At 37.6% G+C, this 18,777-nt stretch overlaps 1 protein-coding gene across 2 annotated transcripts in view; it reads right to left on the bottom strand.

The window, feature by feature from the left end:
* Nucleotides 1-18,777, bottom strand: part of LOC114659301 (sodium/potassium-transporting ATPase subunit beta-1-interacting protein 4-like) — a 240,637-nt gene that overhangs the window by 34,724 nt on the left and 187,136 nt on the right. For both annotated transcript variants that reach the window (XM_028811717.2, XM_028811715.2), the window contains exon 5: nt 11,239-11,299. In XM_028811717.2, the coding sequence (XP_028667550.1) occupies nt 11,239-11,299 (61 nt within the window). The remainder of the gene's footprint in view (nt 1-11,238; nt 11,300-18,777) is intronic.

Genomic DNA, 18,777 nt, shown 5'->3' with positions numbered 1-18,777 from the left:
CGACACCAGGTTTTTTCAGTATTGGGGTTATTGCAGCAGTTTTAAAAGATGAAGGAACAGTACCAGTAGTGAAAGAAGAGTGGATTATAGCAGAGATAAGGGGGACCAGAGAGGGGAGGCAGGCTTTGACCAGAACTGTAGGGAGGGGTCCAGTTGACAGGTGGATGGCTTAGACTTAGACAAGATCTGAGATTTCTGAGAAAGTAGGAAGCTGAAAAGAGGAAAATGAGTGAGTAGGTGGGTGAAATTCAAATGAAGTACTGGAGGAATCCGTATAGAGAGACTGGTGAATCTTATATATATATATATATATATATATATATATATATATATTTTTTTTTTTTTTTTTTTTTCATTAAAAAAGGACATAGGAGAATTGCAAAATTCAGTTGAGTAAAGGTGAGAAGGTAAAGAATCCGGAGGTTGTGTGATATTGTTAACTAGTGAAAACAATGACTTGGTGTTGCCTTCATTGGAAGAAATAATGTGAGTATAATAGTTAGATTTAGTTATTAGAACGCTTGTTGTTTAAGCAAGTAAGTAGCAAATGATAAGGTTTAATGATTGGACTGTGATTGGAAAAGTCATTAGTTTGGGAACACAGATATTACCAAAGAAAACACACATGCTGCAAACAGGGATTGGCAATTACGGATGATTCCAGGATTTCTAACATTAAATTGGAAATGATTGTCTCCTCAAGCAGTTTGTCATAAGACCAGGAAAGGCTGACGCCTGCATTAAATCTCATCTTTTAAAACAATCAAAACTGACTGAGAAAGGCTGAAGTTATTTCTCCGTTCAGGAAACCGATCAAAATATAATCAAGATTTTAAATATAGAAATAGCTACTAAACATAAAAAATAAAGGATTCACAAAATAGAGGCAGGCACTTTAAGAAAACCCTAATTCAGATTTGGAAGAAATTCAATCCAAAATGGCATGAATCAAGAAAATATAGTCTTGCAAAAACAAAAATAGGAGCAAATGATTGAAAATGAAAATAAACTAACAGTGTTTTAAAACTGCTGATTCTAACTCAGGGTTGTGTGAGCCTGTCCCTGTCTTTAGATAGGAAGGTCAGCCCATCACATGCACACACCTATGTCAGAATGGGCCAATTTAAAGGTACCTGTTAACCTCACCCACATGTCTTCAAAATACGTGAAGAAAATTAGAGTACCTGGAGAAAAACTTAAACAGAAAAAGCCACACAAACAATGCCCAGGCTTGGAGGCAGGAGTGCTAACCACTCTACCATCATGCCATTCAAATTAAACAGCAGATCAACAAAAATGATATTTGAATTGTATTTGATGTCTGAGCCTGTTACAGTGACATGCTTTTTGCCCTGTCTAGTTTGCTTCAGTGTGGCTTGACACAGAAGAAGACCCGAGTGCAAAAAGACTAGACACAACTAGTGTCGAGTGATGATTCACAACAGAATCTTATCTACAGTGGTGTCAGCAGTGGGAGTACGCTTTGTTGAGGACAGTGAAGTTAAGCGAAAGACCAGTGTAACAACCTTAAAAAGTCAAGTAACGCCACTGCCCTATAGACAAGTAAAATGTCTGCTGCTATGGCTATCAAAGTCCTTTATGTAAGTTTAACTCGTTAAGTAACTTTTTTATCCAGTATGAGGTTAGGGTTTGGGAACTTAAGGTTCGAATCTAGGTGGGAGGCAAGCAGTAATGGGTGCAAAGGGCAAATTCAGTTGAAAGGATTTCCAGGCAAGTTTCTAACACCAGGCCATTGTAAGCACTAGCAGTGACTCAAGCTGTATAAGACCTGTAATGAATTTACATCAGCCCAAACTCTGTTACTGTCAACACATTGAAAAATGCAATGTCACATAGTCAAAATGCTTCAAAAGGCTCATGAATAGAAAACAGTCTTTCTTTTTTATACAAATCCATCTGCTGGAAGCAATCCAGGGCAAGACATAAGCTGCTTCACCAAATTCTGATGAAGTGTTGACCACATAACCAGCAGACTTAATGCACTTTTCATGCACAGCTCATTATAATCAAGATCAAAAATCTCCCATCAGGCACATTTGACCATAGCTGATTTATAGTATGCTTGTGCCAGTATTTCATTAAAGAGATTCAGTTACAGGCAGAGAGCATGTAAAGAGCCTAAAGGTGATCGCTTATTCATTTGCAGTTACTGGTAGGCTTAACTGGAAGAAGGAAATCAGTGAACTCCCCTCTGCTTAACAGTTTCTCCTACTGCACATTTTTTGACCTAACAAGAAGATCCCTAGTGATCACTTAAATAAGGAAAATACTATTTTGATGAGTGGAGATTTACTTAATTAAAAGACAATTCCTGCTTAAAATTAATTACCAAAAATGTACAAAAATCCATCCATCCATCCATTTTCCAACCCGCTGAATCCGAACACAGGGTCACGGGGGTCTGCTGGAGCCAATCCCAGCCAACACAGGGCACAAGGCAGGGAACCAATCCTGGGCAGGGTGCCAACCCACCGCAGGACACACACAAACACACCCACACACCAAGCACACACTAGGGCCAATTTAGAATCACCAATCCACCTAACCTGCATGTCTTTGGACTGTGGGAGGAAACCCACGCAGACACGGGGAGAACATGCAAACTCCACGCAGGGAGGACCCGGGAAGCGAACCCAGGTCCCCAGATCTCCCAACTGCGAGGCAGCAGCGCTACCCACTGCGCCACTGTGCCGCCCATGTACAAAAATAAAAGAATGAAATGATAACACCTACTTACTATCAGCATACTGTAAGTAAAGGAACTGATCTATAATAAACGAGGCTGATAGAGAGAGCCTGCCACTGTTGCAGCACAAAATGTAAGAAGACTGCTAGCTCAGTCAAGCAGGCGTCGCCTTTGTGAACCTGCACAGTGTCAGTATGTGACTTGGGGGGCCGTGGATCACAGCCAGCCGTTCAGTGTGAGGACGAGAAATGGAAAGGGGTAAGGCCCTGAGCAATTCTTTTCCAGTGATAGTAATCTCTACAAATGTATTGTACAGTATTTTTTAGGCAACCCAAACACTCCACTAGTTTCAAATATTGTGTATTTTTCTTGCATGCTTTGCTTTCAGTTATACAGGGTCACAAAGGTGGTGCCCCAACTCTTCTTTGTTGTTTGTCTGGTCTCTTATACAGTTTACGCTTAGATATTTTCAGCAAACAAAGTGACATCTACACCATACTACTAATGAGTCTGCATTAGGGTTATTCTGCTTCAATTTGTTTCACTTAGTTTTTTTTATTTCTGTACAATTCTCACCAGTATCTTTATTTACAGTTTATTTTCAGTTTACATTTATAAAGTTTTCGATTTTAATATTTTTTGATAAACTTACATCAATTATTTTTAATTTTGAGAAAACAGTTTAGTTAGTTTATCTTAGAAAGTGGCATAAGAAAGGAACAGCGTGCCTCCTTAGCTATGATGAACTTTAGTTTTATACTTCTGGGAATCTTTTTGGCAGTTTGTTTCCTAATTTATTTCTGGTTTTATTGTTAATTTGGTGGCATCACCAAATACCAATGTTATCACTGTTTATTATTCAAGCTGTATTATTTGAGCCTTGTTCAGTTTGGCAACAATATTCATTCCCACGCAGCGATTGCTGCTATCATTATGAGGACGGTATAAAAGATGGCACAGTAGAAATACAGGCATCCAACCTACTGGATAAAAAACATTCATTCAAATTTCAAAAATTCTTTCAACCTTGGTTAGGGGTTTGTTTTGTCTGTTTTAGTTTTGACCTTGTCTTGTTTCTTAACTGTTCTCACTAGTACTAGGGTGTTGTACAGTGTTAGCTATTATGGAAATAGTGAGAAGTCAAGCAAAACGACACCTTTTAATGGCTAAGATAACAATATGCAAGCTTTCAAGGCAACTCAGGCCCCTTCTTAAGGCAAGATGTAATCTTTACACTTAAATCTTTACAATCTTTACAATTACATCTTTATAATCTTTTTTTTTTAAATTTTATTAATTTTATTGTAATCATTCCAAACAAATTGATCAATTTATAACAAAAAAAAAATTGAAGACAAATCAAACCCTACCCCTGAGAAGGAGAGCTTAGCCAAAGGAGAATTGCTTAGGGCTTTTTAATAAGGTAACAATAAACAAAAGAAAGGAAGAAATATACATAGGTAAATAAAAAATGGAGAAGGGAAATAAATGTGGTAATAGTTATTTCTCTTATTCTAAAATAATATTGATTAGATCCTGCCAGTTTTTAATAAATTCTGTACAGATCCTCTAACTGAGAATTAGATTTTTTCCAATTTCAAATAATATAAAACATCGGTTTCCCACTGACTTATCAGAGGAGAGTTAGGATTCTTCCAATTTAACAAAATAAGTCTGCGTGCCAAAAGTGTAGTGAATGCAATCACCGTTTGCTTGTCCTTCTCCACTTCAAGTCCGTCTGGAAGAACACCGAACACAGCTGTTAATGGGTTAGGAGGGATTGTGACCCCAAGGCTGTCTGAAAGGCACTTAAAAATTTTGGTCCAAAATGATGTTAGTTTGGTGCAGGCCCAGAACATGTGGCCCAGTGAGGCAGGAGCTTGGTTGCAGCGTTCGCAGGTTGGATCTTGCCCTGGAAACATTTTGGACAGTTTTAAGCGAGACAGATGAGCTCAATATATAATTTTTAGTTGAATAATTCTATGCTTTGCACATATGGAGCTCGAGTGAATTCTCTGCTTTGCTACCTTCCACTCCTTTTCTGATATATTGATTAAGAGATCTTCTTCCCAATGTCCTCTTGGGTCTTTGAAAGGTAGGAACTCTAATAAGATTTTATATAATGCGAAAATGGTGTTTAATTCCTCGAAACTGAGCGGTATTTTTTCCAGCATGGTGGAGGGTACGAGGTGAGGAAAATCGGGCAGTTTCTGTTTAACAAAATTTCTAATTTGAAGATAGTGAAAGAAATGTGTAGCTGGAAGGTTGAATTTGGAACGTAATTGTTCAAAAGATGGAAATATTTTGTCTATACAAAGATCTCTGAGCATTTTAATCCCAAAACTTTTCCAGGTATTAAAAACTGGATATGTTTGCGAGGGTTGAAAGAGGTGGTTCTCTTGCAGAGGTGCCACAGATAAAAGATTTTCCATCTTAAAATGCTTTCTAAGTTGGTTCCATATTCTGAGTGAGTAAAGCACAATTGGGTTATTAGTATATTTGCGATAACTTGCATTTATTGGAGCGCAGAGCAGGGAGTATAAAGAAGTACTACAGGATTTTACTTCTATTGTGGACCAAGCCTGTGTATGTTCATTTATTTGTGCCCAGGTTTTTATGGCTTGTATGTTTACTGCCCAGTAATAAAACTGAAAATTAGGTAAAGCCATGCCACCTTCTGCCAGAGGTCTTTGTAGGGTCGCTCTTCAGATACGTGGGTGTTTTGAGTTCCAAATGAATGAGGTTATTGTTGAATCTAAATCCTTAAAAAACAGTTTATTGATATATATTGGAATGTTTTGAAATAAAAAAAGAAGTTTAGGAAGGATATTCATCTTAACAACGTTAATTCTTCCAGCTAGAGTGAGATGAAGGGTTGACCATCTATGCAAGTCTTACTTAATTTTTTCCATACAGACGGCAAAATTTTGTTGATAAAGAACTTTATGTTTACTTGTGATATTTACCCCTAGGTATTTAAACTGATCTGCTATGGTAAAAGGTAGGGTGTCCAATCTAATATTATATGCTTGTGAATTCACTGGAAAGAGTATACTTTTATTCAGATTAATTCTAAGACCAGATATCTTTTGAAATTCTGTGAGTGCTGTTAAAACTGCAGGCACAGTGTTTTCTGGGTCTGATATATATAAAACCATATCATCTGCATATAGAGAAATTTTCTGTTCCAGTCCTTCTCTGATAATCCCCTTTATCTGATAAGAATTTCGACAGTGAACCGCCAGTGGTTCAATGGCGATTGCAAACAGCAGTGGTGAGAAGGGACATCCTTGTGTGGTACCACGCTCTAGCTTAAAGTAGTCTGAACAAAGGTTGTTAATACAAACTGAAGCTTCTGGATTGGTATACAGTAGTTTGATCCATGCACAAATATTTGGGCCAAACCCAAATTTCTCCAATGCAGTGAAAAGGTAATTCCATTCAATCATATCAAATGCTTTTTCTGCGTTTAATGATAGTAATATCTCTGGGGTGTTTGATTTTGCTGGTGAATATATTACATTAAACAAGCACCAGAGATTGGAAGATTGGTGTCGGCCTTTAATAAATCCATCTTTACAATCTTTACAATTACATCTTGCTTGAAGAAGGAGCCTGAATTGCATTGAAAGCTTGCATATTGTAATCTTTCTAGTTAGCCAATAAATGTGTCATTTTGCTTGACTTTTAACTGTTCTCTGAAAAAGATGTAATTTTTTTGTAACAGACCAGAAGAAAACTGTAAAACCACACAAGGATTGAAAACCAGGAATCAAACTGATCCTCTGTCAGAACAAGGGCGATACAAGAATTGTATTCAGGAGTTTGGAAACTTAAACCAGCAAAGCACTAAAGAAACAATCACATGTATTTTAAAAAGGCTTATCCAATCTCAGATATAACATAAACTATGTGTTGATATTTATATGGTATGACAGCACATGTAGCACAACCTCAGAGAATTCTGGGACCCATCACCATGGCAGCCATAATGCCGTTGCCAGAACGAGATTTCCACAAGAAAAAAAAACGGTGTCATGACATAATGATAAAAATGAGTAACTTTTTTGGGAAAACTTGGATGACAAAATAAAGGTCAAAAATGCATTCCTTGAGTATTAAAACCCCATAAATGATGCATAAATTGACCCAAACATTTCAAGGAAGAACTAGAAAAATGAAATAATGAAACCAATCACAAAAATAATATTTTTCTTCAATTTCTTGGTTATTTTGATCTTTCTAGTACAGTAAGTTCAGCATTTAGCATAGACATTCAACGAAAACAATGCAACCTCCATTCCTCACATCTACGATAATAGCGTGGGTTTTGTGCTCCACCTAGCACCAGACACGTGAACTAACTTACGTGCTTCCACGAAACTTGAAGTTTTCATTTTTCACTTGTTTAAATAATTTTTGATTTATTGACATACAGATTCACATCTTTCAAAGTTCGTAACTTGAAAGTTCGTATGTAGGGGAGTTACTGTATCTAATAACTGTTGTCCACTGACTAGGACATTTGTCTGCTCCGAACAATTCACTTCATCTCTTGATCTTTTTATACTCTTTCGTTTTGGCTTTGTGTGTGCTCTCAAGGTGTATGTAACAATGGCACAAGCATTGTGTAAATACACAGACAGACAAATAGACACAGGGAGTTAATGCAGCCATCTGTAGCATTTTAATATTTTGTGGAATGTGTCTCACTTGCAGTGTAATAATTTCCATCTGCTCAAGGAGCAGATGTTTGCTTTTAAACTTCAGATCACATACTTTACAGAATCTTATGAAAGCAGGTAAGATACACCAACCTGTTAGACATTTATAAACAGCTGATGTGAACAGAGCAGCTTTCTGTAGATATGAAGAAAAAGGCTGTTGACTAACACAACCTGTCATTTTACCTTCTTACGTAAGTTTGTGCTTTTTTAGCATGTCACAGTCCTCAATCACCTTTGGTGTATGCATGTATCTGTTTGTGCTAGTTTACACTAAACTGCATTTACTAGTTTACTCAAATCATATCTAATCAATCATTCAATCCCTAAGTCTGTAGAGACTCAAATTAATATCTCTGGATAACAGTATATGATGTACAGATGTAATTTTCAGGATACTTTCCTAAATCTTATTGGCCTGGATCTGATCCAGTTTACAGGTAATCTGTATATATAAGCAGTTCAGATAATAAATGAGTGGAGCTTCAGTGAAGCCCAAAATAATTTCATAGCTAAATGTAGCTATAGTGCTTTGAATTACGTGTAGACAAGGAAAGTCCATATGAACATGGAAACATTTTGTCAAGGAAAAACTGCGATCCTCTAGTTATGGTAATATTCCAAACCTTTCTGCCTTCATTCTTCCATCAATTTCAGCACTCACTTTGTGAAATTTGGGTTCATGGACACTGGAGTCTTACCAAGGAGATACCAACAGAAGGGAGGAAGCAATCCAAATGTTTCTGTTACTGATTTACACATCCAACCTTACTCACACTATGATTATTTTATAAGCATTATACTGTGATGTGGGTAGAAGCCGAAATGCACAAATAAAATCTCACGTAGAAACAGGAAGATCATGTAAAATCCACATTTCTCTAAACAAAAGTTAAAAAATTTTTGAAATAGATAGACAGACAGACAGACAACGTTATTAAATGTGAGCAAGAAACCCCCATTATGTTTTCATTAATCAAGAATATTCATTACTATTTTTGCTGTGACTCTAATTTGATGCCATTGTTTCTAGAATTATGTATTTATTGCAATCCACGGTTGTTTGCTCCAGAAAGTAAAGCCAAGAATATTGTAAACAAAGGAACATTCTGACAGTAGCAATAGTTAATATTTCTTAAGTAAAGATAAAATGCAACAAGTTAAAGGTAATAAAATTCATTAGTACATAATTTATAATTTTTACAATTTGTCTTACTTAGTTTCTCATCCTGGAAATGCTGGGAGACTTAGCTGGTAATAATTACAACTACCCAGAGTGGCCACAGCTGGACTATACAGTGCAACAGTCAAGATTCAGTTGCACATCCCAGGTGTTGGAAGAATTAGCTGAGATAAAACTACAATTTTTCCACACACCAATCTCTGACTTTATGTCTTATTCTAGACACAATACAAAGCATGAAGAAGAAGACTCTATGAGCAGGCCAGAGTCACCAAGCAGATGAGCCATATCATACAAAGAAGCATTCTATTTATTCAGAGAACCATTACACAAAAGAGTGTAGCTAAGCATGAAATTGATAGTTGAAATTGTAGTGGCAGGTCATTTAGATGGTAGTGGAGCTGGTCAGTCACTTCATCTTTTATTACTGAGATGTTCTTTTACTCCTCAAATGTTGTAAGCATAACAACAAAAAAATTAGCACATGGATAAAAACCATAAACAGCACTGCATTTTTTAAAAAATAAATTACTGTTGCCTGCCATTCTCTAGTAGGATTGACTACTGCAATGCGGTGTTCACTGGATGTTCAAACTGTTCTCTATACAGCCTCCAGTTAATCCAAAATGCGGCTGCGAGAATTATTACAAGAACAAGAAAATATGAACACATAACTCCAGTTCTTAAATCCTTACACTGGCTCCCGGTTATGTTTAGGGCAGATTTCAAAATCCTTCTTTTAACATATAAAGCATTAAATGGTCAAGGTCCGGCTTACTTGTCTGAACTTATCATGACTTACAAACCAGAGCGCACATTAAGATCTCAAGATGCCGGTCTGCTTATGATTCCAAGGATTAATAAAATAGCAGTGGGAGGTCGAGCTTTTAGTTACAGGGCCCCTAAACTGTGGAGTGATCTGCCTGCTACTATAAGAGATGCCCCTTCGGTCTCAGCTTTTAAATCCCGGCTGAAGACTCACTACTTCAGTTTAGCATATCCTGACTAGAGCTGCTGATTAACTGTACAGACTGCATCTCTGTTGTTAGTCATTAACACTTAAACATAAGTAACATGACAGTTATAATTGTATACTAACCCTCACTTATTCATTTTTTCTTCTCGGTACTCAAATGTGGCACTTGGTGCCGTGGCCCACCTGCCAAGTTGTTTTGCCTGCCTAAGGAAAAGTCATCCCAGATGGAGGATTGCAGGAATCGTGGGAGAGAGGGGTCCTTTCATCGGATTGGCTGGCCCAGCACTGTTTCAGCTGTGGAATGGCCAAATGGGGGAGGCAGCTTGAAGGATGAGGTCTCCAGGACTCTATACAAATCCAAATCTTATTATGGGATATATCATCTACTGTTAAATTCTGCTCTGTACTTCTAAAATTTATATTTTTTTATTTCTTACTATATTGAGAAATTGTTCTGTTCTGTGTACTGTACTGTATTGTATTGTATTGACCCCTTCTTTTGACACCCACTGCACGCCCAATCTACCTGGAATGGGGTCTCTCTTTGAACTGCCTTTCCCAAGATTTCTTCCATTTTTCCCTACTAGGTTTTTTTGGGAGTTTTTCCTTGTCTTCTTAGAGAGTCAAGGCTGGGGGGCTGTCAAGAGGCAGGGCCTGTTAAAGCCCATTGCGGCACTTCCTGTGTGATTTTGGGCTATACAAAAATAAACTGTATTGTATTGTATTGCCATTCATGTGACTTTCATGTGTTGTGTTGTACACAGCAAAATGTTTCTAATCCATAGCTGGATTGTAATGTATGCAATTTTCATTTTTTAAAGAAGTATATTTAGGTTACCCTTGCTGGGAATGGCATGATGCAGATAACCTTGCACATGCACATATGTCATTTTTGCAAAATAAACTTCTTCAATTAATAATTGATAAAGCTTCAGATCTATAATTCCTTTTGAGTTGTTCTATCCCGCCCTTGCTTCCACAGGAACTCTGCTGCAAACTACAGAGCTGGATCTTTTAGATTCCCAGTGGGAAATAAAGCGGCAGGTCAATTCCCTGTATCTAAAAAAACAATGGAAATGAAGGCTGTCTTTCACCATACCTGTATATTTATGAACTTGCCACATAAAACATCACCATAACATGAGAAGAAAGCACAGTGTTACCACAGAACAAGCGCCTATCAATGCATATTGTGCTTTTTAGCAGATCTGTCATGATACAGGTAATGCAGAAATATTTCTGATTTTCTGTTCTTAACACCCTTTCTAGCTACAGTATGTAAGAGTTCAAACCAACCCTTGTTTATTTCACATCATTCTGTTTTGCAAAGTGGTGTTCCAAACATCTTCAGCAAGGAGACCACCAGGGTTCTTAACTCTTGGGTGAAGACGAGGTGCGTACATTCCTGTTAGGCCTTTCTGAAATGGAACTGAGACAGCTGCTAATAAGAATCTGAACTATGTTTCATGAGAAGGGGAGTGGATGTGATTCGACCCTGGGTGCTCCAGGAGGGTTACTGATGACTGAAATAAGAATCCCCAGCTGTTAGCGGTGGGAAGCAGACCAGCTGGTCCTCATCATGCTGTGACAAGGAGAAGGAGATGATAATTAAACTTCAGCAAATCAGCATATGCACGTCAATACTTACAGCTGTCCTCCTCCTCTGTGAAGGCGCTTACAACATAACAAGCATAGACAAATCCCACGAGCTGCAAGAAAACATAAAGACAAGAGAATCTTCAGAACTCAAGGGTTCATCAATCACTTACAAGCAAAACAGTAATGAAAAAAACTAGACACAAATATGTGCAGTTTGATACATGCATATAATTTATACAGTATTATTGTGCATTTAATTCACTTCATTATACATGATCATCTTTTGGTCTTTTTTTTTTCAAATTGATCCACATTAAGACACCACAATGTAAATGACATTGCACATTAGCCATTACACTTCAATTAAATTTCAGGATAAGATGTAGGAGGCGCACTACCCAAACCAAAAAAAAGGCCAAAATAGTACAAAGATTTATTTTCATTATAAACAAGCTGGAAAAGGATGGGTAACCATAAGGAGTCACACAATATACCAAAATAAACAGAAAAGAACAACTTAATATATTCCTTCTGGGCCTATCCGTACAGGATGTTTCTAACACAGGGGATGACAAGTCCACTTCCACTGTGGAAATACTACAATTTACCATCCCCTCCACCTTCTTTCAATCCTTTGGCCTTTCTTCCACCCACCTGAAGAGCCCTTCCCTTAGTTTGCCTCTTGACTGCACGTTTACTGATGTACTGGCTATGCTTCACAGCCCTACCCAGGAATTACTTTCAGAGATATCCCAGTAAACACTTCTGAGTTCAGAAATGCCCCGTGGTACTCCTGGGGGTTGTCCTCCTTTGACTCCCTTTAGCAGCCCATGATGTCTTTGTACTTCAGAACACCGGCTCATATTTACAGCGTCAGGTAGTCCCCAGGTAGTGTGCCCATTATAATGCATTAGTCTATTAAAGTACAGGCCTGAAGAGTCAATTAAACGCCTCCAGCTATGCTCCTGACTCCTCCCCGTCCAGTTCCCCATTGTAAATTTACAGCCAAATATGAAGTCATCGTTCATTTATCAACCATCAGCGCAGAAGGGCTCATCAATTCTGTCCAACTCAGTGAGATTTTTTTTTTCAAGCCTTTTTCTTTTTTTTTCTAGCCTAAACAACAGCTATGGGGACACCCTGTGATTTTCCTAAATTTCTTATACATTTGTCTCTTTGTTTTAGTAGTAGTTGTAATAGCATTACTGTGAAGATTACACATCTCACCTGCATGTACAGTGTAAACATACTTAAACTACATCTATATCAATATACTGTACAAGTTCTTGATTGTAGGTGCGTGTGTACATTCAGAAACTGGAAACAGAAGAGAACAACAGGAACTACACTTGGATGGATAATTCTAAACAAAATAAAAGTCAAGTTTTTTGACCAAGTCATATGACAATGGCACATTTTCATTCCCTGCAATGGACTGGCACCCTGCCCAGGGTTTGTTCCTGTCTTGCATCCTGTGCTAGCTGGGGTTGGCTCCAGTAGACCCCCGCAAATCTATTCAGGACTAAGTGTTTTAGAAAATGACATTTTTTTGTACATTTATATATATCCACCCTAATAAAAGGAGGAGAGTCTGTGTGTGCACCAGGGTGTTAGGACTGTCATTCTAAAAAGACAATACATCACAAAAACATGCGCCATCTATTGGAATGATAAACGCAATGCATCACAAATAGTAACACTGCTTCACTGATTTACTAAGCATTACTACTACTGCTACCATTATTACACTGGTCTGCACCAAAGTCCTCCCATTAAAAAAAAATTATGCACTCTATAAATTTTGGTGTGCTAAAGTCTTTTCTGAATCTGTAATTTCTCTACCACTAACCATTTCCGCAAGATATCAGATTCAGTGAATAACTCAATTTTGAATAAAATTGTTGAATTTTTATTAATCTTTATATATAATACACTACCGTGGCTGTTCGTTTGTCTGTCCAGAATTTTAAATCACCTGTAGCTCCCAAACCGTTTGAACTATTGACCTGAAATTTGATACACATACACTACGTGACGTCTACTATCCGCTTTTGGGGTGATGATTGACCTCCAAGGTTATTCCTCTTTTTATTTTATTGTAGAATCAACTCTCAGCAGCAGCCAGCAGGGCAGATACGTACGGGCCCCGTTCTCATCCCTACCACCTTCACTGTCACTTCCCCTACCTCTTCATATCTTAAATCATTCTTGAGGCAGATTTAAGACTTAAATGCCAGCTTAAGTGAAAAATTAAAGAAAATGTACTAAGGAATTGTAACACAAACACTGACAGTCAGTTTTAACGCGAAAAGATGCTGATGAAAGAAGAGAAGCAGACCACTAGAGTGTAGAAACATAGGCGCTGCTCAGGAAACAGCAAGAGGATCAAGCTCTGACCAAATGAATGCTAAACGTACAGAGAAAGTGGATGAAAACTATGAACGCTCAAATCAAGTGCATTCACTGGACATTATCATACGCCTTTACTGGTAAATTATATTTGTTTTATGACATAAGTATTTTTCAGAGTCAGCCAGGTCATTTACACAATGACTGACCCTGCACTTTGACCCCCAAATGTCATATGAAAAGACATTCCTCTCAGAGATTAACAAAGCATATCAAATCAAAATTTGAAGTGTATTTTGAGCTGAAAAATGTCAGTCTTTCTTGTTCTAAACACTAGTTGAGACGGAGAGCACCTAAAATCAATTATCTGATTTTTTGCTCTCAATCAGCATTTTTTTCTGCTCTTCTTAAATAACCATATAGAAGTCATATTTAGAAGATGTCTTTTTATTGTCCAGATCAAAGTTAAGTTGATCCATCAATGGTCATGTGTAAGCAAACAGTTAAAGAATTCACACCCTTCCTTTATTAAAAAAGTGGGTGCCACAATTTTCTTGAGAATATAAAGATGGAAAATTATGAGGAGCTAGTTCCTACCAAGCACTTGGGTGAAACATGTCTTTAAAAATTAATTTTCTACACCTGCATTTGAATTTTTTGCCAGAAAACATGGGAGAGCTCTCTGATTAACATGGAGAGGGGTTCCACTAGGACATTGTGAAAATGAAGAGATGTTATAGTGGAAAGTAGAGTGAGTCTATGTTAGCAGACATCTGTTGGTCATTCCAACGTGAAACACCTTCAGAGGATACAAACTACTTTTTGGAGATAATAAATTATATTTAAAACAGTTACATGTGTAATTTATTTTTTCATTTTCTTCAAGTCTAAATAATTAATTTTAAAAATATGTTAAACTTTTTCTCTCAAATAGTGTTTTTTCACTTTAAACCATCATCTCTAAAAACTTAATGTAACTGAGCAATTCTTTTGCTAGATTTGGATTCAGCACCCTCATATCTATAGTTAGGTCCATAAATATTTGGACAGAGACAACTTTTTTCTAATTTTGGTTCTGTACATTACCACATTGAATTGTAAATGAAACAACTCAGATGCAGTTGAAGTGCAGACTTTCAGCTTTAATTCAGTGGGGTGAACAAAACGATTGCATAAAAATGTGAGGCAACTAAAGCATTTTTTTTACACAGTCCCTTCATTTCAGGGGCTCAAAAGTAATTGGACAATTGACTCAAAGGCTATTTCATGGGCAGGTGTGGGCAAGTCTGTCGTTATGTCATTATCAATTAAGCAGATTAAAGGCCTGGAGTTGATCTGAGGTGTGGTGCTTGCATGTGGAAGATTTTGCTGTGAACAGACAACATGCAGTCAAAGGAGCTCTCCATGCAGGTGAAAGAAGCCATCCTTAAGCTGCGAAAACCGAAAAAACCCATCCGAGAAATTGGTACAATATTACGAGTGGCAAAATCTACAATTTGGTACATCCTGAGAAAGAAAGCAAGCACTGGTGAACTCAGCAACACAAAAAGACCTGGACGTCCACGGAAGACAACAGTGGTGGATGATCGCAGAATCATTCCCACGGTGAAGAGAAACCCCTTCACAACAGCCAACCAAGTGAACAACACTCTCCAGGGGGTAGGCGTATCGATATCCAAGTCTACCATAAAGAGAAGACTGCATGAAGTAAATACAGAGGGTGCACTGCAAGGTGCAAGCCACTCATAAGCCTCAAGAATAGAAAGGCTAGATTGGACTTTGCTAAAGAACATCTAAAAAAGCCAGCACAGTTCTGGAAAAACATTCTTTGGACAGATGAAACCAAGATCAACCTCTACCAGAATGATGGCAAGAAAAAAGTATGAAGAAGGCGTGGAACAGCTCATTATACAAAGCATACCACATCATCTGTAAAACACGGTGGAGGCAGTGTGATGGCTTGGGCGTGCATGGCTGCCAGTGGCACTGGGACACTAGTGTTTATTGATGATGTGACACAGGACAGAAGCAGCTGAATGAATTCTGAGGTGTTCAGAGACATACTGTCTGCTCAAATCCAGCTAAATGTAGTCAAACTGATTGGGCGGCGTTTCATGATACAGATGGACAATGACCCAAAACATACAGCCAAAGCAACCCAGGAGTTTATTAAAGCAAAGAAGTGGAAAATTCTTGAATGGCCAAGTCAGTCACCTGATCTTAACCCAATTGAGCATGCATTTCACTTGTTGAAGACTAAGCTTCAGACAGAAAGGCCCACAAACAAACCACAACTGAAAGCCGCTGCAGTAAAGGCCTGGCAGAGCATTAAAAAGGAGGAAACCCAGCATCTGGTGATGTCCATGAGTTCAAGACTTCAGGCTGTCATTGCCAGCAAAGGGTTTTCAACCAAGTATTAGAAATGAACATTTTATTTCCAGTTATTTAATCTGTCCAATTACTTTTGAGCCCCTGAAATGAAGGGATTGTGTTACAAAAATGCTTTAGTTGCCTCACATTTTTATGCAATCGTTTTGTTCACCCCACTGTATTAAAGCTGAAAGTCTGCACTTCAACTGCATCTGAGTTGTTTCATTTAAAATTCATTGTGGTGATGTACAGAACCAAAATTAGAAAAAAGTTGTCTCTGTCCAAATATTTATGGACCTAACTGTATAAACAACACCTCAAATTTTTGATGGTAGCAAAAAAAGTTGTGAGACTCCAATCTAAAAAAAATGTGCAGGTTGTACTTATGGTTTACTTTGGCCCACACATTCCCACAGCTAGAAATGAGCAACTCGCCTTTAATCTACTCAGCTCTCTTACTCTTAAATCAAATATGGCCTGCAAGTCTTTCCATCTCCTTCATCATTTCCCTCCTTTATCTTACATATGGAATATCTGTATTTATTCCATTTTAGACACAACCAAATAAAAGCTGTTTAATTTTTCACCTATCCATAAATTTTATGAACTTCCCTTTTCCTTTATAGTGTCATGAGGAACCAGAGCTTATCCCAGCACCAGTGCAAAAGGACTTACACAACCATGAACAGGATTCTAGACCATAGAAGAACGCATTGACCAAAACTCGCATGCTTATTTATATGGGGTTTTCTTAGAGTTACTGTAAATTAGTATACTTTTATATGGAAAAGGCATAGTTATTAGACAATCCAGAAAAAAAAAGAGTCCCTAACTTTCTTCATTATTTTTCCTTGAAGAGTCATTTATACATTCATTCCTGGATCCATATACTCTGATACAGAGCTGTAGTGAATTTGAGCCTTTATGAATGATGAATCCTAATGATATTAAAAAAATGTTCAATTGCCTTCATAAGAAGTACTAAACACACACACAAATATACCATACATTTTTACAAAGCATGGTCAATGCAAATAAAAATATTTTTCTATCATTAATGCTCACATTCATATTGTATAATAGCATTCTAAGGTGTACTACTGTTCACTATCTAGGAAATGTAAGCTTTAGATATGAAACACAGAGGATCTAAATGATTGAAAATCTTCACCTCTGGTTTGCTGCTTGACATTCCAAGTGCAATTTCAAAAAAATAGGTCAATTGGTAAAATTTGTATCCAGCAGGCAAGCACTTTTCCAATTGCTGTTTTCACACTTTTGAATTACACCTGCTGGGTTGGCACCACTCAGAATCCAGATGGCCTTTTCAATGTAGTTTGTGTGTGTCTGGTAGCTAAGATGCTACCACACTCGGTTACAGGTTCACATCCCACCGCAAAGTCACTGGGTGACCTTGACAAGTCTTGATTTGCTTCTTCTTTTTTATTTTTTTATTTTTACAAATGGTGTTCTACATGAATGGTCACAGTTAGATAAACATGTTTAGAAACATTAGAAGTGAATTCGGTTGTACTGATATATAGGAATGAACACCCTTATTTTATAATTTAAATGTTTTTTGTAAAATGCATTGTACATTTAAATTCAGTTCTTACAGTGCAATCAAATACAATCTAAAAACCAAGTTAATATACAAATATTATGCAATACTCAAAACAGCTTAATCCAAGTTAGGCTTGAAGGCAGCCAGAGCCTATCCTGGCAGCAAGGCAGAAAACAGCCCTCGACAGGGTGGCAGTCCATCACAGGGATAATTCAGGCACACTCTCACTCGCACAAGGTCAAATTGGGACTGCCAATTAATCTAATATACACATCTTTGGTATGAGGGAGAAAAACCAGAGAGCCCAGAGGAAGACCCACAGACACACAGGGAGAACATGCACATTCTACAAAGACCACTGGGAAAAGATATCAACCCAGGACAGAGGATCTGTGAAGCAGAAGAACTAGTGACTGTACCACCCCTTCCTAGATATTGTAATGACAAAAACATGGGTTTAAACCACAAAGAGCTGGGTAGTCCAATGAAAACCCCATTTAATGATGTAAACCCTAAAAAACTGTTCAAAATATATAGTACACTATGGTGTAAAACTACAGCCTCTGTTGTATGAAAAGAAAGAAGTGTGGTCCTTGTGCAGAGGATGGTCTTCTGGTCCACAGTGAACAAGGATTTCTAGTGGCTTGTGACACCCCGTATAATTAGAAGAATGGCACCAGACTACACACTGGGCGTCTTCTATGTAGTTAGGGACCGACTGGGATCAGAATGGAGAGGTGTCAAACAGGGAGACAAAGAAATGAAAAGATGGTATTGCAGATACAAAAGTGGGTTTTACTTACAGGTGCACAGAAAACAGTGTCGGGTGGCCTTTTTTTAACACAGTCCTCACGGCAACTGACACACAAAACCCAAAGAAGCAATGTCTCAAAAAAATAGTGAATAATATTTGCAGTAAATTACAAGTCCCCAAACTGACAATAAATGTATATACACATAAAAATTGGTAGTCTTCATAAAAAATGCAGTCAGAAAGATTCTACACAAAAACAAAGTCCTTCCAAAGATCCCCAAAAATATATACAAAGAAAAAACTCAATGTATATACAAAAAAAAAGGCAAAAAGTGCATCACATACCCAAATCGTATAAATACCTCCACCATAACTCTACTATAACTAGGAGATATCTATATTTATACTTAAAGGAAACTATATACAAAATAAGGCACAAGCCACTATGCTTGACGTACTGTTAGGATTAGCTACATGAAACTCACGCACCCCACGAATGAGTCAAAAGACGACCCCTGGAGGCAGGAAGTGCCCGTTATACGAGGAACAAA

This window comes from Erpetoichthys calabaricus, chromosome 10 (assembly GCF_900747795.2).
Source record: "Erpetoichthys calabaricus chromosome 10, fErpCal1.3, whole genome shotgun sequence".
Lineage (NCBI taxonomy): Eukaryota > Metazoa > Chordata > Cladistia > Polypteriformes > Polypteridae > Erpetoichthys > Erpetoichthys calabaricus.
The sequence above is the reverse complement of the archived record's forward strand: the minus strand, read 5'-3'. Positions and strand labels throughout refer to the sequence as shown.